Source organism: Maylandia zebra, unplaced genomic scaffold, assembly GCF_041146795.1.
Source record: "Maylandia zebra isolate NMK-2024a unplaced genomic scaffold, Mzebra_GT3a scaffold03, whole genome shotgun sequence".
Lineage (NCBI taxonomy): Eukaryota > Metazoa > Chordata > Actinopteri > Cichliformes > Cichlidae > Maylandia > Maylandia zebra.
Window position 1 is genome coordinate 2,910,087 of NW_027490033.1, and position 23,278 is coordinate 2,933,364.

The 23,278-nt window shown below is 42.5% G+C and overlaps 1 protein-coding gene across 2 annotated transcripts in view; it reads right to left on the bottom strand.

Moving 5' to 3' along the window:
• The window catches only part of LOC112432436 (protein NLRC3), a 3,307,575-nt gene that overhangs the window by 2,836,220 nt on the left and 448,077 nt on the right, over positions 1 to 23,278 (bottom strand). Inside the window, exons 14-16 of one of the 2 annotated variants that reach the window (XM_076881152.1) lie at positions 6,976 to 7,170; positions 4,693 to 4,866; positions 2,409 to 2,585 (exon numbers count right to left, since the gene is read on the bottom strand). In XM_076881152.1, the coding sequence (XP_076737267.1) occupies positions 2,409 to 2,585; positions 4,693 to 4,866; positions 6,976 to 7,170 (546 nt within the window). Of the gene's footprint in view, positions 1 to 2,408; positions 2,586 to 4,692; positions 4,867 to 6,975; positions 7,171 to 17,611; positions 19,404 to 19,507; positions 20,108 to 23,278 lie in introns of those variants that run through there. The other variant, XM_076881162.1, reaches the window with a different exon arrangement.

The window sequence follows — 23,278 nt, forward strand, 5'->3', positions numbered from 1 at the left end:
CTGCATGCTAACTGTTAGCAGAGCTAGTGAAATCTCTGAAAACATCTGAGCACTTTTGCAAACATGTTCTATGTTGACAACCTGACCAGACATACGGCGCGACATTCGCGGCTAAAACACTGTTAAAAGTGTAGCTGGTGACAGAAAAACGGCCTGTGATTTGATCTGCATTCTGGGATAACTGGCTGCCCCAAGTCTACACAAGCAATCGATTATCTAGGATCGACCTGTTTTGACTTACTTTGCACGGCAACCAATCAAATGTTAGAGAAGCTGCATGGGCAGCGTTAACCCCGCCCCCTGAGTTTGATGGGTGAGGCTGACAGATAAAATTATTTCATGACGAGAGCCAGGCGTCAGGACTGCCAAAATGAAATAAATAAATATATCATTAAATAATTAATTAAATGTGTCAATAATTAATTAAATGTGTCAATAATTAATTAAAATGTGAAATACATAAATAATTAATTAAATGTGTCAATAATTAATTAATTAAATGTGTCAATAATTAATTAAAATGTGAAATACATAAATAATTAATTAAATGTGTCAATAATTAATTAATTACATGTGTCATAACTATTTATTTAATTAATTAATTCCAATTTTAATTAATTATTGCCACATTTAATTAATTATTTAATGGTGTATTTAATTAATTCATTATGGCAGTCCTGGCGTTCCATAGACCTGGACTAACAACACTGGTCTCTATGTGCAGCTGGCTGTGAGACCAGTGCTCAGGGAGCGTCTACAAAGTGCAACACTGAAAGAACATCACACACTCATTTGCTTCCAGCACTTTCACACAAACATCTACTGTCATTATTGTCACCAAACTCTGTGGATCCTTTATTGCAAATTCAAATGGGATCAAATGGTCAGACAAAAGAGGCTTATGAGGAAATATGATGAAATGTTGTGTATTAGCAGCAAGTTATTGAATCTTTTTCCTCAGAAACCAAACAAAATGATTGACAAACATGTTTTTACAAACTCAGTGTTGGACTTGGATCAGCAGGATAAGCTGATGTTTAAAGGCATTTGAGTCTCGCTGTATGAGAGTCCAGTTCTTACTCAATATTTATGGATGATGTTCTTTCAGTGTTGCACTTTGTCGACGCTCCCTGAGCCTCACAGCCAGCTGCACATGGACCAGCTGACATTACCCAGCATTAGAGGCGGCTGTAAAAAATTCATGTTCCCATTTAAATGGTTTTAATTTGAATAAAACGATGTTGATTCATTCAATCCTGAATCGATGTTTAATATAAATGTATTTTGCCAGAATCTCAGGTTAAAGCTCACAAACTATTTCAACAAGCAGCAAACAGATAAAACAGTAAATGAGAGCAGCTAAACACACAAAGATGGAAACACAGAGCGTGGATCGTTCACTCGACGGCACGTACACGGACACGCCGTCGGGGCTGAAAGTGGACAGCTCACAGATCCTGAAGCTGCAGGTTTCATCTGTCTCCAACCAAAACTGAGTGAAGCAGCAGCAAAAGAAGATCCAAACTCTGCTTCACGTTTGATCAATATGCTCATGAATTCTCTCTGACTTTGGCTGTTCCTGCCTGCACAGCTCTCTCTCTCTCAGTGTACTCCAAGAACAGCTTCAAACATCTGTTTCTGCATCATTCACTGTTTATTAGCCACCAGTCTGCTGTTGTGTTCAGTGCTGTCGGCCTCTGACAGTAAAGCCTCATTTCTGCTGTTCCATGGAAACTTTTTAAAATGATGACAGATTACAAACTCTCAGCTGTGTCTGTAATCAAACCTCTGTAACTTTGCTTCACTTCAGCAGCATCAGCTCATGTTCACATGTTGCTTCATGGTTTGCTTCAGTTTTTGATCGACTGCAGAATATTTTGAAGGTTATCTGCTATAAAAAGCCAGAAGAGGAAAATCTGCTTCATGTGTTTCTGTTTGATCCTCAGTGACTTTGACACAAAGGCCTCTGCTGTGATGATCACACCTCTGATCAAGTCTCACAGTGTCACAACTGATAAATGATCAGAGTTAGAATATTTCTGACTGTCTGCTGTGTGCCGTGACCTTTGACCTGCTAAAGACAGTCAGCTGTGGATTATTCATTGTTGTGTCTGATACTTAGAACTGTGAGGAAGAAGCTACGCAGTTAATCAGGGTCCCCTCTCTCTGAATCAGGAAAGGTGGGCAGGCCGCGTGTGGGCCGCGGGCCATACGTTGAGTATCACTGTTTGAAATGTGAACATTGTTCTGCTGCAGTCAATGGACTAAACCAGAGAAGAAGAAAACAGACTTTACCATGAAGATCCTCAGTGTGGATCAGTATAATATCAGCCTGATGTCTGCAGTTTAGTGTCAGCACAACTTTCACATCATATTCATCTCAGCACAACTAAAACATGCTGACTGACCTCAGAGTTTCAAGTTTACATCCTGGACTCTCCAGGAAACCACACAGATGCTTCACTCCTGGATCCTGCAGCTTGTAGTTCCTGCTCAGGTCCAGCTGTCTCAGATGGGAGGGGTTGGACTTCAGTGCTGCTGCCAGATAATCACAGCTGATCTCTGACAAACCACAGTTCTTCAATCTGTATAAAGAATGAAAGATGTAAGTTTATTAGACAAAGTGCTTGAAATCATTCAGTGTTTCATCATCTGTTCAGAGCTGAAGAAGGTTCAGAATGTAGAAGTTTAGAAAATGGAAACTCCAAACAGCTGAAGCCAACAGGAAGCAGCTTCAAACAAACACAACAAGAGAAAAAACTCTGAATGTTTCACATTAAAGTCGTACATTTCTCATAAAAACAGGACAAAGACTTGAAAAAGTCGTGTTTTTCCTTCCAGGAACCACATGGCTTCACTTTTAAAGGTGAAGTGTGACAGAAATGGACATATTTGAAGTCCAACACCTTTTTCCAGTCACATTATTAAAGCAGACAAACTACAAGCTCATTTTCATTCCAACAAGTCATCTTCTGACCTGGACTAACAACACTGGTCTCTATGTGCAGCTGGCTGTGAGACCAGTGCTCAGGGAGCGTCTACAAAGTGCAACACTGAAAGAACATCACACACTCATTTGCTTCCAGCACTTTCACACAAACATCTACTGTCATTATTGTCACCAAACTCTGTGGATCCTTTATTGCAAATTCAAATGGGATCAAATGGTCAGACAAAAGAGGGTTATGAGGAAATATGATGAAATGTTGTGTATTAGCAGCAACTTATTGAATCTTTTTCCTCAGAAACCAAACAAAATGATTGACAAACATGTTTTTACAAACTCAGTGTTGGACTTGGATCAGCAGGATAAGCTGATGTTTAAAGGCATTTGAGTCTTGCTGTATGAGAGTCCAGTTCTTACTCAATATTTATGGATGATGTTCTTTCAGTGTTGCACTTTGTAGACGCTCCCTGAGCCTCACAGCCAGCTGCACATGGACCAGCTGACATTACCCAGCATTAGAGGCGGCTGTAAAAAATTCATGTTCCCATTTAAATGGTTTTAATTTGAATAAAACGATGTTGATTCATTCAATCCTGAATCGATGTTTAATATAAATGTATTTTGCCAGAATCTCAGGTTAAAGCTCACAAACTATTTCAACAAGCAGCAAACAGCTAAAACAGTAAATGAGAGCAGCTAAACACACAAAGATGGAAACACAGAGCGTGGATCGTTCACTCCACGGCACGTACACGGACACGCCGTCGGGGCTGAAAGTGGACAGCTCACAGATCCTGAAGCTGCAGGTTTCATCTGTCTCCAACCAAAACTGAGTGAAGCAGCAGCAAAAGAAGATCCAAACTCTGCTTCACGTTTGATCAATATGCTCATGAATTCTCTCTGACTTTGGCTGTTCCTGCCTGCACAGCTCTCTCTCTCTCAGTGTACTCCAAGAACAGCTTCAAACATCTGTTTCTGCATCATTCACTGTTTATTAGCCACCAGTCTGCTGTTGTGTTCAGTGCTGTCGGTCTCTGACAGTAAAGCCTCATTTCTGCTGTTCCATGGAAACTTTTTAAAATGATGACAGATTACAAACTCTCAGCTGTGTCTGTAATCAAACCTCTGTAACTTTGCTTCACTTCAGCAGCATCAGCTCATGTTCACATGTTGCTTCATGGTTTGCTTCAGTTTTTGATCGACTGCAGAATATTTTGAAGGTTATCTGCTATAAAAAGCCAGAAGAGGAAAATCTGCTTCATGTGTTTCTGTTTGATCCTCAGTGACTTTGACACAAAGGCCTCTGCTGTGATGATCACACCTCTGATCAAGTCTCACAGTGTCACAACTGATAAATGATCAGAGTTAGAATATTTCTGACTGTCTGCTGTGTGCCGTGACCTTTGACCTGCTAAAGACAGTCAGCTGTGGATTATTCATTGTTGTGTCTGATACTTAGAACTGTGAGGAAGAAGCTACACAGTTAATCAGGGTCCCCTCTCTCTGAATCAGGAAAGGTGGGCAGGCCGCGTGTGGGCCGCGGGCCATACGTTGAGTATCACTGTTTGAAATGTGAACATTGTTCTGCTGCAGTCAATGGACTAAACCAGAGAAGAAGAAAACAGACTTTACCATGAAGATCCTCAGTGTGGATCAGTATAATATCAGCCTGATGTCTGCAGTTTAGTGTCAGCACAACTTTCACATCATATTCATCTCAGCACAACTAAAACATGCTGACTGACCTCAGAGTTTCAAGTTTACATCCTGGACTCTCCAGGAAACCACACAGATGCTTCACTCCTGGATCCTGCAGGTGGTTCTTACTCAGATCCAGCTGTCTCAGATGGGAGGGGTTGGACTTCAGTGCTGCTGCCAGATAATCACAGCTGATCTCTGACAAATCACAGCTCTTCAAGCTGTATAAAGAATGAAAGATGTAAGTTTATTAGACAAAGTGCTTGAAATCATTCAGTGTTTCATCATCTGTTCAGAGCTGAAGAAGGTTCAGAATGTAGAAGTTTAGAAAATGGAAACTCCAAACAGCTGAAGCCAACAGGAAGCAGCTTCAAACAAACACAACAAGAGAAAAAACTCTGAATGTTTCACATTAAAGTCGTACATTTCTCATAAAAACAGGACAAAGACTTGAAAAAGTCGTGTTTTTCCTTCCAGGAACCACATGGCTTCACTTTTAAAGGTGAAGTGTGACAGAAATGGACATATTTGAAGTCCAACACCTTTTTCCAGTCACATTATTAAAGCAGACAAACTACAAGCTCATTTTCATTCCAACAAGTCATCTTCTGACCTGGACTAACAACACTGGTCTCTATGTGCAGCTGGCTGTGAGACCAGTGCTCAGGGAGCGTCTACAAAGTGCAACACTGAAAGAACATCACACACTCATTTGCTTCCAGCACTTTCACACAAACATCTACTGTCATTATTGTCACCAAACTCTGTGGATCCTTTATTGCAAATTCAAATGGGATCAAATGGTCAGACAAAAGAGGGTTATGAGGAAATATGATGAAATGTTGTGTATTAGCAGCAACTTATTGAATCTTTTTCCTCAGAAACCAAACAAAATGATTGACAAACATGTTTTTACAAACTCAGTGTTGGACTTGGATCAGCAGGATAAGCTGATGTTTAAAGGCATTTGAGTCTTGCTGTATGAGAGTCCAGTTCTTACTCAATATTTATGGATGATGTTCTTTCAGTGTTGCACTTTGTAGACGCTCCCTGAGCCTCACAGCCAGCTGCACATGGACCAGCTGACATTACCCAGCATTAGAGGCGGCTGTAAAAAATTCATGTTCCCATTTAAATGGTTTTAATTTGAATAAAACGATGTTGATTCATTCAATCCTGAATCGATGTTTAATATAAATGTATTTTGCCAGAATCTCAGGTTAAAGCTCACAAACTATTTCAACAAGCAGCAAACAGCTAAAACAGTAAATGAGAGCAGCTAAACACACAAAGATGGAAACACAGAGCGTGGATCGTTCACTCCACGGCACGTACACGGACACGCCGTCGGGGCTGAAAGTGGACAGCTCACAGATCCTGAAGCTGCAGGTTTCATCTGTCTCCAACCAAAACTGAGTGAAGCAGCAGCAAAAGAAGATCCAAACTCTGCTTCACGTTTGATCAATATGCTCATGAATTCTCTCTGACTTTGGCTGTTCCTGCCTGCACAGCTCTCTCTCTCTCTCAGTGTACTCCAAGAACAGCTTCAAACATCTGTTTCTGCATCATTCACTGTTTATTAGCCACCAGTCTGCTGTTGTGTTCAGTGCTGTCGGCCTCTGACAGTAAAGCCTCATTTCTGCTGTTCCATGGAAACTTTTTAAAATGATGACAGATTACAAACTCTCAGCTGTGTCTGTAATCAAACCTCTGTAACTTTGCTTCACTTCAGCAGCATCAGCTCATGTTCACATGTTGCTTCATGGTTTGCTTCAGTTTTTGATCGACTGCAGAATATTTTGAAGGTTATCTGCTATAAAAAGCCAGAAGAGGAAAATCTGCTTCATGTGTTTCTGTTTGATCCTCAGTGACTTTGACACAAAGGCCTCTGCTGTGATGATCACACCTCTGATCAAGTCTCACAGTGTCACAACTGATAAATGATCAGAGTTAGAATATTTCTGACTGTCTGCTGTGTGCCGTGACCTTTGACCTGCTAAAGACAGTCAGCTGTGGATTATTCATTGTTGTGTCTGATACTTAGAACTGTGAGGAAGAAGCTACGCAGTTAATCAGGGTCCCCTCTCTCTGAATCAGGAAAGGTGGGCAGGCCGCGTGTGGGCCGCGGGCCATACGTTGAGTATCACTGTTTGAAATGTGAACATTGTTCTGCTGCAGTCAATGGACTAAACCAGAGAAGAAGAAAACAGACTTTACCATGAAGATCCTCAGTGTGGATCAGTATAATATCAGCCTGATGTCTGCAGTTTAGTGTCAGCACAACTTTCACATCATATTCATCTCAGCACAACTAAAACATGCTGACTGACCTCAGAGTTTCAAGTTTACATCCTGGACTCTCCAGGAAACCACACAGATGCTTCACTCCTGGATCCTGCAGGTTGTTCTTAGTTGAAGAAGAGGAGTCATTACTCAGCTCCAGCTGTCTCAGATGGGAGGGGTTGGACTTCAGTGCTGCTGCCAGATAATCACAGCTGATCTCTGACAAATCACAGCCCCACAATCTGTATAGAGAATGAAAGATGTAAATTTATTAGACAAAGTGCTTGAAATCATTCAGTGTTTCATCATCTGTTCAGAGCTGAAGAAGGTTCAGAATGTAGAAGTTTAGAAAATGGAAACTCCAAACAGCTGAAGCCAACAGGAAGTAGCTTCAAACAAACACAACAAGAGAAAAAACTCTGAATGTTTCACATTAAAGTCGTACATTTCTAACAAGAGTGTTTTAAAGACAGCGTCACTGATGATCATCTTCTGCCCAGTAAAACTTTGGTTTTCCACATGTGAGTGTTAATGATGCACAAAGACTGTGAGTGCAAAGAGGGAGCGAGGAGGATGACAGAGAGATGGTACAGGAGCATCAAGAACCCGGCGAGGAAATGAGCAGAAGGACTTTGGAGCCTGTTGGATTGAAGCTTTCACAGAGACGTGTTTGACTGGACACCACCAGGACAGACTTTTAATCCCAGGATTTGGATGAGCTTTCTGTCTTTATGTTCACAAATGATGCTGTAACTCTGTGACTGTCCTGGAACTGTCAGCAGTGTGGTTACGTCCTTTTGACCTGAGTTTCCACAGCTCTTATAACAGCAGTGTACATTCACCTGCAGGCACACGCTGCCTCTGCTTCAGCTCTGTTTATGAAGCACAAACTGCAGGAACCAAACTCAGACTGGCTCATTTCAATCATGTCTGCTTACAAAGACACTTTGAAACTCTTATCAGTATGTTTCCTGTCCTACTAGGACGGATCAAACTCTGGACCTTTGTTGTGGATCAGTGAAGGATGCTTAGAAATCCCTCCTGCTGCCTGAGCTTGAACATCATCAGCACTTTAACACTGAGCAGAGGGACGTGGAAAAGGCCTTCTGTCTTTATCTGACTCAACTGTTTCCTTATGTGGGCTGAAGAAAACACAGTTGTAGACTGTATTTATATGAAACATGTATATTTAATGCATTTAATGTATTTGAACCATATTTAATGCATATTACAGGATGTAACAGCTGCATATGTGTCAACAATAATGGCTTTGATTTTGCCCCCCTTGAACATTTCTGTAGCTCCGCCCCTGCAGCAAACGTGTGTGAGAGCAGCCACGGCCCGCTCCTCCATGGTTTCATTCACACTCATCTCATACTGAACACACACACTTTGTAGGAATCATCAGTACTTTGACTGTTTCTCAGGTTAGCTTCAGGTTAGCCATTTAGCATTTCTCCAGTCTGAGTCACAGAGCGTCACATGACGTGACAGAAGCTGATTGGTCAGCTGCAGTGATGGTGGTGGAGCAGCATTAATGATGATGCTGTAGAACAACAGGAACACGGGGATATCAGATTGTTAGTGGGTTTAGTCATTCCTGCTGCACTTTGTCCTTCTTATTGAAGTGACCTGCTGAGAGCTCACACTGTTCTCTGTAGAAACTTCTGCTTCATCTCCGCCTCTTTTCTTCATCCTCCACCTCTCTTTTCTCTACTTCGGTGTTCTGCAGCCACAGAGCCTCACAGCCGTTAGCACGCCCATACCTGAGCAGCTAGCATTACCCAGCATGCCGTGCAGCAGTGTCAGTTTGTAAATGTGCAAGAATTCCTGCTCCAAACTGTTTCCCAGAGTGCTGTGTGCCGTGACCTTTGACCTGCTAAAGACAGTCAGCTGTGGATTATTCATTGTTGTGTCTGATACTTAGAACTGTGAGGAAGAAGCTACACAGTTAATCAGGGTCCCCTCTCTCTGAATCAGGAAAGGTGGGCAGGCCGCGTGTGGGCCGCGGGCCATACGTTGAGCATCACTGTTTGAAATGTGAACATTGTTCTGCTGCAGTCAATGGACTAAACCAGAGAAGAAGAAAACAGACTTTACCATGAAGATCCTCAGTGTGGATCAGTGTAATATCAGCCTGACGTCTGCAGTTTAGTGTCAGCACAACTTTCATATCATATTCATCTCAGCACAACTAAAACATGCTGACTGACCTCAGAGTTTCAAATCGACATCGTGGATTCTCCAGGAAACCACACAGATGCTTCACTCCTGGATCCTTCAGGTTGCTGTAGGTTCCACTCAGGTCCACCTCTGTGGGATACGAGGGGTTGGACTTCAGTGCTGCTGCCAGATAATCAAGGCCAATATCTGACAAACCACAGACACTGTATAAAGAATGAAAGATGTAAGTTTATTAGACAAAGTGCTTGAAATCATTCAGTGTTTCATCATCTGTTCAGAGCTGAAGAAGGTTCAGAATGTAGAAGTTTAGAAAATGGAAACTCCAAACAGCTGAAGCCAACAGGAAGCAGCTTCAAACAAACACAACAAGAGAAAAAACTCTGAATGTTTCACATTAAAGTTGTACATTTCTCATAAAAACAGGACAAAGACTTGAAAAAGTCGTGTTTTTCCTTCCAGGAACCACATGGCTTCACTTTTAAAGGTGAAGTGTGAAAGAAATGGACATATTTGAAGTCCAACACCTTTTTCCAGTCACATTATTAAAGCAGACAAACTACAAGCTCATTTTCATTCCAACAAGTCATCTTCTGACCTGGACTAACAACACTGGTCTCTATGTGCAGCTGGCTGTGAGACCAGTGCTCAGGGAGCGTCTACAAAGTGCAACACTGAAAGAACATCACACACTCATTTGCTTCCAGCACTTTCACACAAACATCTATTGTCATTATTCATGTTCCTGCTCCTGCCGTCCCATTTCAAAAGCCTCGCACTTCCGTCCTTTGCGGTCTTTGAGTACGCGGCCCTTGAGGACCGTTAAGGCTTCAGACCCTGAATTGTGATACAGCCAGTGAGTACTTTCATAGGCTGCATCCTCCTGAGGACCCGGCCTGCCCTGTCACACCTGGAGAAGAGAGACACGTACAGTGGGGCAAAAAAGTATTTAGTCAGCCACCGATTGTACAAGTTCCCCAACTTAAAATGATGACAGAGGTCAGTAATTTGCACCAGAGGTACACTTCAACTGTGAGAGACAGAATGTGAAAAAAAAATCCATGAATTCACATGGTAGGATTTGTAAAGAATTTATTCGTAAATCAGGGTGGAAAATAAGTATTTGGTCACCTCAAACAAGGAAAATCTCTGGCTCTCACAGACCTGTAACGTCTTCTGTAAGAAGCTTTTCTGTCCCCCACTCGTTACCTGTATGAATGGCACCTGTTTGAATCCATCATCTGTATAAAAGACACCTGTCCACAGCCTCAAACAGTCAGACTCCAAACTCCGCCATGGCCAAGACCAAAGAGCTTTCGAAGGACACCAGGAAAAGTATTGTAGACCTGCACCAGACTGGGAAGAGTGAATCTACAATAGGCAAGCAGCTTGGTGTGAAAAAATCAACTGTGGGAGCAATCATCAGAAAATGGAAGACATACAAGACCACTGATAATCTCCCCTGATCTGGGGCTCCATGCAAGATCTCATCCCGTGGGGTCAAAATGATCATGAGAACGGTGAACAAAGATCCCAGAACCACACGGGGGGACCTGGTGAATGACCTGCAGAGAGCTGGGACCAAAGTAACAAAGGTCACCATCAGTAACACACTACAACGGCAGGGAATCAAATCCCGCAGTGCCAGACGTGTTCCGCTGCTGAAGCCAGTGCATGTCCAGGCCCGTCTGAAGTTTGCCAGAGAGCACATGGATGATACAGCAGAGGATTGGGAGAATGTCATGTGGTCAGATGAAACCAAAGTAGAACTTTTTGGTATAAACTCAACTCGTCGTGTTTGGAGGAAGAAGAATACTGAGTTGCATCCCAAGAACACCATACCTACTGTGAAGCATGGGGGTGGAAAGATCATGCTATGGGGCTGTTTTTCTGCCAAGGGGACAGGACGACTGATCCGTGTTAAGGACAGAATGAATGGGGCCATGTATCGTGAGATTTTGAGCCAAAACCTCCTTCCATCAGTGAGAACTTTGAAGATGAAACGAGGCTGGGTCTTCCAACGTGACAATGATCCAAAACACACCGCCCGGGCAACAAAGGAGTGGCTCCGTAAGAAGCATTTGAAAGTCCTGGAGTGGCCTAGCCAGTCTCCAGACCTCAACCCCATAGAAAATCTGTGGCGGGAGTTGAAAGTCCGTGTTGCTCGGCGACAGCCCCAAAACATCACTGCTCTCGAGAAGATCTGCATGGAGGAATGGGCCAAAATACCAGCTACTGTGTGTGCAAACCTGGTAAAGACCTATAGTAAACGTTTGACCTCTGTTATTGCCAACAAAGGTTATGTTACAAAGTATTGAGTTGTATTTTTGTTATTGACCAAATACTTATTTGCCACCCTGATTTACCAATAAATTCTTTACAAATCCTACCATGTGGATTCATGGATTTTTTTTTTCACATTCTGTCTCTCACAGTTGAAGTGTACCTCTGGTGCAAATTACTGACCTCTGTCATCATTTTAGGTGGGGGAACTTGCACAATCGGTGGCTGACTAAATACTTTTTTGCCCCACTGTATGTGAGAATGCTGTTTGTAGATTACAGCTCAGTATTCAATACCATCGTTCCCTCGAAGCTGGACAGGAAACTGCAGGATCTAGGACTGAGCAGCTCCCTTTGCAGCTGGATTCTTAACTTCCTGTCTGACAGATGCCAAGTGGTCAGACTGGGCAGCATCACCTCATCCCCCCTCACACTGAACACTGGTGCTCCACAGGGGTGTGTACTGAGCCCTCTCCTGTACTCACAGGAGAGGGCGGAGTACAGTTTGCGGACGACACTACAGTGGTGGGTCTTACCACCAAAGGTGATGAGACGGCTTACAGGGAGGAGGTCAGCGCCCTGACCCACTGGTGTCAAGCCAACCATCTCACCCTCAACGTCGCAAAGACAAAGGAGGTGATAGTGGACTTCCGGAGGTGCAGAGAAGTACACACCCCATCACCATCAATGGTGCTGCTGTGGAGAGTGAGCAGCTTCAGCTTCCTTGGTGTACATCTGGCTGACGATCTTACGTGGTCAGTACTAGGGCTGCACGATTTTGCATAAAATGAGAATCACGATTTTTTGGCTTAGAATTGAGATCACGATTCTCTCACGGTTTTCTTTTCCAGTATAAATATTTATTGCACTTATTAACTGCACATCAACTTCGTAACAGTTGAGACTGAACATAAAAACAACAAATGTCTCACGTTATGTTGTATAACAATAGTAATTTGGTAATTTGGAATGGTTTCGCGGGCCAAATGTAATTAGGATAATTGGAGGTGAGCTTCCCTCCCTACAGGACATCTACAGGAAGCGCTGCCTGAGGAAAGCGGGGAGGATCATCAAGGACTCCAGTCACCCCAGCCATAAACTGTTCAGACTACTTCCATCAGGAAGGAGGTTCTGCAGCATCCGGTCCCGTACCAGCAGACTGAGAGACAGCTTCTTCCACCAGGCCATCAGACTGCTGAACACTTCATAGACACCTCACCTTCACTACTGGAACTTCAACATTATGCACTCCACACTGTATATAAATGCCACTTGTTTTGCACATGTCCAACTACCAACCTCTGTATATTTTATTTTATTGTTTACTCTATTTAATTTCCATATAACTCTCAGATTTAGCCATTCTTCTATTTTGCTTGTTCTTATGTTATTGTATTTTTGCACACCTCTGTTGCTTGTGAAGCTCGCACACAAGAATTTCACTCGCATGTACTGTACCAGTGTACCTGCACATGTGATGTGACAGTCAAAGTGATTTGATTTCAGCCGCCATAACCCCCGCAGTACACTGACTTCATTTACTGAGGTTATATTTATCAGGTTTTTATTTCCTGATGTTCGTATGTGTCCTGCGTGTTTCAGTCGCCAATTCTGAATTATAACTAACATAAAAACATGTTTAAGGAGGAGAGAGAGCAAATAAATCCGATTAACATCTGATCTTTGTGTTTTTGTTCAGTAATCAGCGTGACCTGCGTATAAACGCATAAAAGAGATAACGTTGGTGTTTCATGTAGTAACTGCTGGCTTTAACTGTACAAAGGTTGTTCGACACTATGACACACATACAGACTTCATGATGTTCGGCTAATATTTTAATTGTGAATATTAATCACGAGGGTAAACGGCCCTGTACACCACGGAGCGAGGTCAGCATGTCCACGATATCTTCAGCTCTCTGAGTTAACCCAGAGTTTCCCAGCTGACTAATCTAACTGTCATCTACGAATATGTCACGGCTCATATCAATATGATTTTACACAAAATCATCCTTTTTACTGCCAACTATTCCAGAGACGTGAAAATCTACAGCATAAAGAACAAAAAATATAGCAGTCTAACGCAACACTGTAACAGAGATGAACCGTCAGTTTGTCGCAGATCAAAGTGGAATGAATGTGATTGGTTGAACAGGTGTCCGTGATCTGTGTTTTCTGCATTTTCATCAGCGTAAGAGACTCAGCAGCAGATTAGAATAACATTTATACGTTTAATAAATCATAAATCATACACAAAACGATCAAACCTGTTCCGACAGTTTGAGTTTGTGTTCCCTCAGCTGCAGACTCGCTGCTGTTTAAATGTTTGAGAGGAAGATTAGATATAAACAAACGTCAAACATAGTCTGCGTTCACATTTGATATGAGGCCAGCACGTACAGTGGCTGTGTCCTGTTTTAAGATCATATATGTAAAATTGTTGTCTGACCTGGAGTCCGTGGTTACCATGGTTACTGCATAAGCAGCTGTAATGTAAACAGCTGGCACAGCGGAAACCTACCGGCGACATGAGGTTTGTCATTGCAACAGAACTGTCTGAATGGTTAACTGACGTTAACTTGGATAAATTATAGTTAAGCAGTCTCACAGATAACACCCACGGAGCTGTGTGACTGTTCACCACTACACTGAAATCAGCAGGCTATTACTGAAATACACGTGCTATATCATAAACTATGATATAAATAGGGAGGTCCTATTAACATGTTTAGTTTTACAGGACACCTTCCTGCCTTTAGTCTCATTCATGAGCAGTATTAGTTTTCTTCTAACATCCAGAAGTCTGCACGATGTGTTTCATAGTTTTTAACAAGCCTTTGACAGGTAAACATAACATGACCGAAACACACACAAACAAACAAAAACAATCACAGAAATTATATGTTAACCTCGTTTATTTTTAGTTAAGTAAACTCTAAAAATTCTAACAGATCGCTGGTGCTTAGAATACAGTTGAATAACTATTAAAAACCAGATGATGTAATATTTCTGCCCAGGTTGCAGTCTGAACACGCTGTTGCAAGCTCTGCTCCTCTCAGTGGAAATACGCCGTCTCTTTCCTCTTTGTATAAAAACATTTTAAAAGTCAGTTTAATCTCAAAATTCACTGTTAAATCCAAAACACACCAGATAAAGAAAAGCGAACGGTTCAGTCTAACACAGTGAACCATTAAACTTCAGTAAAACTATGAAGTTATGATGTCTTGATGCATTCTCAATCATCCAGGTAAGTAAGTGAAAAGGGAAAGACCATCTCTGAATCGAGGAGGAGCCTAAGGGTACATCTGTCACCATCTTACATGCTGTGATTGCAGCCGTTCTCCAACTCTCTGTGAATGGGACTCATGGACATTGATCAGTGGTTGTTGATCAATGGCCGTGACAGTTTGCATAATTCTGATTAATGAACTGACCTCCCAGCCCATTGTTCCTTCAGTGGGCTGGTTTCAGTCATTATGCAAATGTACTGTTTATAAGATTGAAACCTGCAGTCAGCTGAGACTGAAGAAGTCACCTGATGATGACGAAACAAAACGCTACGTCCAGATGAACAGAATCAACTTTTGGAGACATGCAGTTTAACCTCAGCCAAACCGATTTGCTCAGTTGTAAATAAAACAGTGAAGTAAACGTGACCCGACAGACAGAACCTGAGTGAATTAAGTCCAGCGTTTAACCACTGAGAGCTAAAATTCAGCTGAGGTTTCAAAGCTGTGTGATTGGACATCAGCTGCTGATGAAGTTGGTTCGCCTATAAAGTGCCCTGTAGGGAAACAAGCTTCAGCAGCTCTGCGCTCGGGAAAAAACTATATTTACTTATCTTGTGCAGAAAAATGTGACATTGCGTTATATCGAGCACCGGCTGCCCAGTTAAACTGTGACTATCACCAGGTCACGTGGGCGCGTTTCTTGAATTAGCAGCAGGTGTTAAACAGCTGACAGGTGAGGAGGAGGATGCATGCAGGTAAACTGAGGGTCTGTTGAGCTGATCGCTGGTGTCCTGAGAAACACGTCAGCTCGTTCTTTATGTTACAGAAGCACAGAGACACAAGGCGGAAAAAGACGGTGAAAATGAGAATCTGCAAATGCAACATGTGGAACACGGACAGTGGAATATGTAAACAAACTGGGTAACGTAACCCCCCCCAAAAAAACAGTTAAGCTGGAACACCGGGGCTGTGAGCTCTCTGTCAGCTGACTGTTAGCAGAGCGAGTGAAATCTCTGAAAACATCTGAGCACTTTTGCAAACACGTTCTATGTTGACAACCTGACCAGACGTGTGAAGATTACGCTGCGACATTCGCGGCTAAAACACTGTTAAAAGTGTAGCTGGTGACAGAAAAACAGGATATTTTATAACTTTACACACCAACATTGCTGCCTGTGATTTGAAATGCATTCTGGGATACCTGGCTGCCCCAAGGCCACACAAGCAATCGATTATCTAGGATCGACCTGTCTTGACTTACTTTGCACGGCAACCAATCAAATGCTAGAGAAGCTGCAGTTAGCATGATGCACTTAGTTTGATGGGTGAGGCTGACAGATAAAATGATTTCAAGTTGAGACATGAAGGGGACAAAAGTGCCAAAATGAATTAAATAAATACATCATTAAATAACTAATTAAAATTGTCAATAATTAATTAAATGTGTCATAAATATTTATTTAGTTAATTATTTCCAATTGTAATTAATTATTGCCACATTTAATTATTTAATGGTGTATTTAATTAATTCACTATGGCAGTCCTGGCGTTCCACAGCACCGTGCCATAAGGCAAAAGTGATAACTGGCTCGGGGACCACAACGTTGAAATTTTGGGTCCATGGCCTGGAAACTCCCCAGATCTTAATCCAATTGAGAATTTGTGGTCAATCCTCAAGAGGCGGGTGGAGGAAACAAAAACCCACTAATTCTGACAAACTCCAAGAAGTGATTATGACAGAATGGGTTGCTGTCAGTCAAGATTTGACTGAGAGCACGCCCAGTCGAATTGCAGAGGTCCTGAAAAAGAAGGGCCAACACTGCAAATACTGACTGTTTGCATAAATGTCATGTAATTGTCGCTAAAAGCCTTTGAAACGTATGAAGTGCTTGTCATTATATTTCAGTACATCACAGACACAACTGAAACAAAGATCTAAAAGCAGTTTAGCAGCAAACTTTGTGAAAACTAATATTTGTGTCATTCTCAAAACTTTTTGGCCACGACTGTACTTTCTTCTCACATGTCCATCACTCCTACTCTCGCCTGGATTATTTTTTGGTCAGCAGCTCACTGCAGAGTGACATCTCAGACACTGAGATTCACCTTACAGCTGTCAACGATCATTCTCCTGGATCTTTAACAATAATACATAAGAAGAACATTCTGCCGAGTAAAAACTGGAGATGAAGACTTTGTTAAATATTTTTTAAAAAGAGTGGACTTAGGAAATACTGAACAAAATACCCCAAAAATTTGAACACAGTAACAAATTTGGTCGATTTCTAGCTAACCAGTTAAAAATAAAGAAAGAAAAAATAACTATATGTGCTGTTAAAGATGATCTGGGAACACAATGTATGATCTGAAAGAATGAACAACATTTTTAGGGATTTCTATGAAACTTTATATTCACCACAAAAAAAACGCATCTAAAAAAGACATTTATTAGTTTCTTGACAGCGTAACTCTTCCAAAATTCTGCCGATTCTGGCACCAGTTTTTTACAGAACGTTGTTGGAAATCAAAGAAAAGGGCAGACTTCCATCAAATATGAATTCTGCAAACATTAGTCTCCTGCTAAAACCAGGCAAAGACCCTGTACATCCCTCAAGCTATCGTCCAATATCACTTATAAATGTAGACCTTAAAATAATCTGCAAAGCTCTCTCAAAGAGATTAGAGAAAATAACCTCACTCTTAATTCATCCTGACCAAACTGGTTTCATAAAAGGTCGGCACTCATCAACAAATACACATAGATTACTTAGTTTCATAGACTACTCATGCAGTAAAAACATCGAAACTACAATATTTTCTTTAGATGCAGAAAAAACGTTTGACAGAGTTAACTGGAAGTGTTTATTTCCAACTTTACACAAATTTGGTTTTGGAAACTCTTTCAAAAATATTACACAACAGCTTGTGTCAGAACAAATGACCAAACATCCTCCAGCTTCTGCATTTCTGAATAACAAATCTTGGACTCACCGAGCCTTTCTGCAGTTCCTCACAGCTGGAATCAGTCTCTGTCGTCCCTCTGCTGATGTGTTGTACTTCTGCAGGTCCAACTCATCCAGAACCTCCTCTGACATCTGCAGCATGAAGGCCAGAGCTGAGCACTGGATCATAGTGAGTTTCTTCTTTGATTTTTTCTCTGACATCAGGAACTCTTGGATCTCCTGGTGTAATGAGAGGTCGTTAATCTCCATCAGACAGTGGAAGATGTTGATGCTTCTGTCAGGAGAGATTTTAAGCTTCTTGTTATTCTTCAGGTTCTTGATGACTCTCTGGATGGTTTCTGGACTGTTCTCTGTCTGACCCAGCAGACCTCCTAAGAGTCTCTGGTTGGACTCCAGACAGAGGCCATGAAGGAAGCGAACAAACAGGTCCAGACGACCATTTTTACTCCTGAAGGATTTTGTTAGTGTTTCCATCAAAAAATCATCCAGAGATGACTCTTTGTATTTTATTCCCAGGAAGTTCTTCAGCACCTCTGACTTCCTGTTGGTGAAACAGTGGAACATGTAGACTGCAGCCAGAAACTCCTGGATGCTCAGATGAACAAAGCAGTAGACTGGTTTCTGGAAGATCACACACTCTCTTTTGAAGATCTCTGTACAAACTCCTGAGTACACCGAGGCCTCTGTCACATCCAGACCACACTGCTCCAGGTCTTCTTGGTAGAACATGATGTTTCCTTTCTCCAGATGTTCAAACGCCAGCCTCCCCAGCTTCAGAAGAACTTCCCTGTCAGCCTCCGTCAGCTCCTGTGGACTCGTCTCATGTCCCTCGTGGTACTTGTTCTTCTTCCTCTTTGTCTGAACCAGCAGGAAGTGTGAGTACATGTCAGTCAGGGTCTTGGGCAGCTCTCCTCTCTGCTCTGTAGTCAACATGTGCTCCAGAACTGTAGCAGTGATCCAGCAGAAGACTGGGATACTACACATGATGTGGAGGCTCCTGGATGTCTTCATGTGGGAGATGATTCTGCTGGACAGCTCTTCATCACTGAATCTCCTCCTGAAGTACTCCTCCTTCTGGGCGTCAGTGAAGCCTCGTACTTCTGTTAGCCTGTCAACACATGTAGGAGGGATCTGATTGGCCGCTGCAGGTCGGGAAGTTATCCAGACGAGAGCCGAGGGAAGCAGATTCCCCTGGATGAGGTTTGTCAGCAGCTGGCTGACTGATGACTTCTGTGTGACATCAGACAGCAGCTTCCTGTTGGTGAAATCCAATGAAAGTCTGCTTTCATCCAGGCCGTCAAAGATGAACAAAAGCTGAGAGACAGCCAGCTTCTCTGCTGTGACCTTCTGTAGTGTTGGATGGAAAACATGGAGCAGCTCCAGAAGACTGTACTGCTCATCTCTGATCAGGTTCAGCTCCCTGAATGAAAGCAGAACCACCACACTGACATGTTGGTTCTCCAAGCCCTCTGCCCAGTCCAGAGTGAACTTCTGCACTGAGAAGGTTTTTCCAACACCAGCCACGCCGTTGGTCAGAACCACTCTGATGGGTCTCTGTTGGTCAGGTAAGGCTTTAAAGATGTCCTGGCACCTGATTGGAGTGTCATGGAGGGCGTCCATCTTGGAAGCTGTCTCCAGCTGCCTCACCTCATGTTGGCTATGAACCTCTTCACTCTGTCCCTCTGTGATGTAGAGCTCAGTGTAGATCCTGTTGAGGAGGGTTCTACTTCCTGTTTCATCACTTCCTTCAGTCACACGTTCACATCTCCTCCTCAGACTGATCTTATGTTCATCTAAAACCTCCTGCAGACCAACATCTGCTGAAAGAAAGAAAAACAGAAAGAAAACTCTTCAATGTCTGAACAACAACAAGAAGTCCAGTTTTCAGAAATGAGTCCATCAGCAGACAGATGTTCAGTCTTACTTTGTACACAGCTGCTCTGACTGGCTGTCTGCAGTCCAGCTCTGCTTCTGGATCTTTCTCCACACTGGGGACAGGACCAGTCTCCTGATGAAGCAGACTGGTCCCAGTATGAGGAGATGCACTGTCTGCAGAACCAGTGTCCACAGCTGGTAGAGACTGGATCCTTCAGGACGTCCTGACACAAAGCACAGCAGGACAGCTGCTCCTCCTCACAGACACCACTCCTCTTCCTCTTCCTCCCTCTGTGAACACATTTCTTTATCACTAAAATCATTGACTGTCAGTGACAAACATCCAGATTTGATGACACTGTGCAGAAGCTCTGATGGTCACAGAGAAAAGTCAAAGTGGAGAAACTTGTGTTTGAGTTCAGAATCCAAGTTTCCTTTGCTGTTCCTGCCTGTCTTATTAAACACAGAGTGATCAGCCTACAAACTCCACAGTAAAAGCCTTCATCACAGAGCTGATTATGTCCTTCACTGGATGTACTGGAAGTTTGGGATCCATCACTTTCAACTGACCTTTGACCTCCTCTAAAAACTGTGGTGGAGCAGCGGTGTCACATTCAGAGCTTTCAGCTTTATTTTGAAAGAGTTCAGTCATCAGGAAGTGAACTTTTTGGTTCTGATTTCCTTTCTATTCTTTTACAGAAGTGAAGAAGAAGAACTAAAAGCTTTGAAATGATCTGAGTGATATTTTTGAACATTGCCACCAAATTGAGTTCAGCCTCCAGCAGTAACTTTGTTTCATGATGCCTCCCTGATGATGTGATGTTTGATTACAAACCTGTTTATGTGTTAGACATTAATCACATGAACACAGGCAGAAAAAAGAAGCCATTGAAACAAATGACAGAAACGTGTTCATTCACTGCCATGATCCATATTTGATATGTACAGATGTTTGTAAAGAACACGTGTGCAGGGCTTTGTTCTGAGTATCTGCTGTCAGCACACAGTGCAGCAATAACTACAACCACACGTTTCTGTAGATCCTGAACATCAGCCTGGAGGAATCTGACCTCAGGTCTGCACATAGAGGAGCTTCACCTCTGGGATGATGCTGGCTTCAGCTCCTTCTACAATCAGGCAGAAGCTTCTGCACCATCAGGACACAAACAGAGAGGAGCTTCTATCCTCAGACCATCCAAGTCCTAAATCAGAACATGCTCCCCTCATAGCATCACCATCAGGGTTTAAACAGGACCTTACATCATGTTCTTGTCTCACTGTCATATTTCAGATCATACCTGATTCATTATGACGTCACACGCTGCTACACTGATCCTGCTGCTTCATTACTGCTGATATTACTCTGCTCACTCTGTTCAGTTACTCTGTTTACATCACTTTGCTCATTTGCTTTGTTCTGCTTGCACTGCTCTGTCAGTACATGCTGTGCTAATGTGGCACAAAGCACTTTAACATTACATCTGCACAATGTTTCATTATTTCATTTAATGATTGTTTCTAATGTTTTGTCCAGTCACAGGAGCAGCTCAGCACATTTCACTGTGTTGTACGTGTATGACGATGCCTGTGACAAATAAACAGCCTCGGACTCTTCAATCTTCTGCATTTCTTTGGAGATCAGCTCAGTGGCCTGTTGAGACCATCTTTCTATTTCTGATGACTCAGTTCAGATTATTATCCTGATACTTTCTTTTAAAATGTGATGAAATCATTTATCTGATGTTCTGACACAAACACACCAAAACAATCCCAAACAGCACAAACCACCACGTTACACACAGTGTAATAAAAATACAGGCAACTACAAATAAAAACACTTTAAAATATAAACTAAAATTACAAAGTGGTCACAGAATTTCAAACACCCGTAAATGAGTCAGCAGCTCTCTTACATGGTCAGCTGAGCTCCATGATTGAAGAACATTGTTGCTGCAGGTTCATGACTGAAATATGGAGGTTTGTCTTTGGACCGGTCACTCCTCACAGACACACAGCTGGATACTGGAGACTGTGACCTCTGACCTCTGCAAATACAACCACATTTCATTCATTTCACATCAATTAGTACACCACAAAAGGCATGCAAGAAACACAGTATGAAGGCAAACTTCTGGCTTCAATAACATTCAACAGGTCAGGTGGAAACTTTTCTCAGATTTGATTCATGTTTTTATAGAACGATCCAGCTAAAAAAAATATACCATTAGGTCAGGGGTCAGCAACCTTCAGGACCCAAAGAGCCATTTGGAGCCAGTTTCCACGCAAAAGAAAACACTGGGAGCCACAAATACTTTTTGACGTCTAGAATGAAGATAACACTGTATATACTGTTTTTTACCTTTATGCTTTGTGTGAACAACTAAGGTGTGTTGCTTATGAAATCCATGAAGTGCTACAGAGAAAATTACATGTTATTTATGTAATGAACACATTTGAACTCTTAAAGAAATATAACCAAAGGAAAGACACCCAGCTGAACTAAAATGATGTAGCAAACAAAAACTGCTGTGAGCCGCCACCCTTATATCTCCTTTGGGCTTTTGGAGCCTTGACCTGACTTTTAAAAAATAATTGGAAAAAAAGCTCTATGCTGCTGAAAGATGAAAAATAGATATTTGCAAAATTCTGCCTAAATATGTATTTTACCTGGTTAATGTGTGTGGCGGGGCGTGGTCTGCAGCGCCGCTGCAGGGGGGGCGGACGCACCTGAGCGGCACCCGCAATCACGCCTCGCCGCCTTAACGTCTGTGCTGTTGTGTTGGTGTGTGTCGGGCTGTGAGCTGCAAAGCTACAGCCGGCTGTGTGCGTACAGCAACCGTGTGTGAAAAGTGGTCAATAAAGAGAAGCTGAAAAGCGTGTTCATGCAAACATCGTCGGGTCTGCCGTGATATGTTTACAACGGGACTTCTGCTCCTGAACCTCTGCGCACAGCGTCTGCAGGTCGGGGCTGTACGAAGTCACTTTCATCTTTACAGGACTGTAAGCTGTCGTCTGTGAGGCGCGAGCGGTGTTTGTTTTTAACATAGTTCACGGTGGAGAACAGCTGCTGACATAATGTGGATCCGAAGATCCATAATTGGCCTTCCTGGGGCTGAAAGTCTCGATAAATGCAGGCGTTTCGGCGGGTACACCGGCTTCCACGAGTGTGACGCTTATTTGAGCGATGAAAAAATAAAAAATATAATTTTATTTTTAGATTTCAATATCACAATAATCTTCCAATTTAGAACTACAAGTTAAAAAAGAACATAAATAAAATACACTTCTGCTAAATACTTCTAATTTATTTTCCCAAACCACGAGGAGCCGCACTGTAAGGACTAAAGAGCCGCAGGTTGCCGACCCCTGCATTAGTGTTAGTCAATGTTGCAACTGAACTGAAAAACAAAAGATTTTGGTCCAAAGAAACAAAGTCACTATTAATACAACACAACCCCCCCAAAAAGAGCCATGTAGACCCCGGGCTCTATGGGTCTTGTGCTCGGAGCTTGTTCCTGTGCTGCCATGATTAGTGCCTCTGTGCTGTCTTTCAGTCCAGCTTTGTTCAGCCACTGGTAGGATTTCTGGATGTCAGCCACTTCCTCTGCCTGCTGGTGGTGCAAACTGTGTTGTTCTGAGTTTCATTGGACGTCTTTGTCCAAAGCACCAGACAAAGGACAAAGTAGATGCATTTGCATCAGCAGGAAAATACACCCCAAACTAGCATCATCATTATACAACTTTAACAACTGCCACTAAATGATACTTCATACACAGACCAGTGTTAGGTTAAGTTATGATGTCACTGGCAGAACATTTA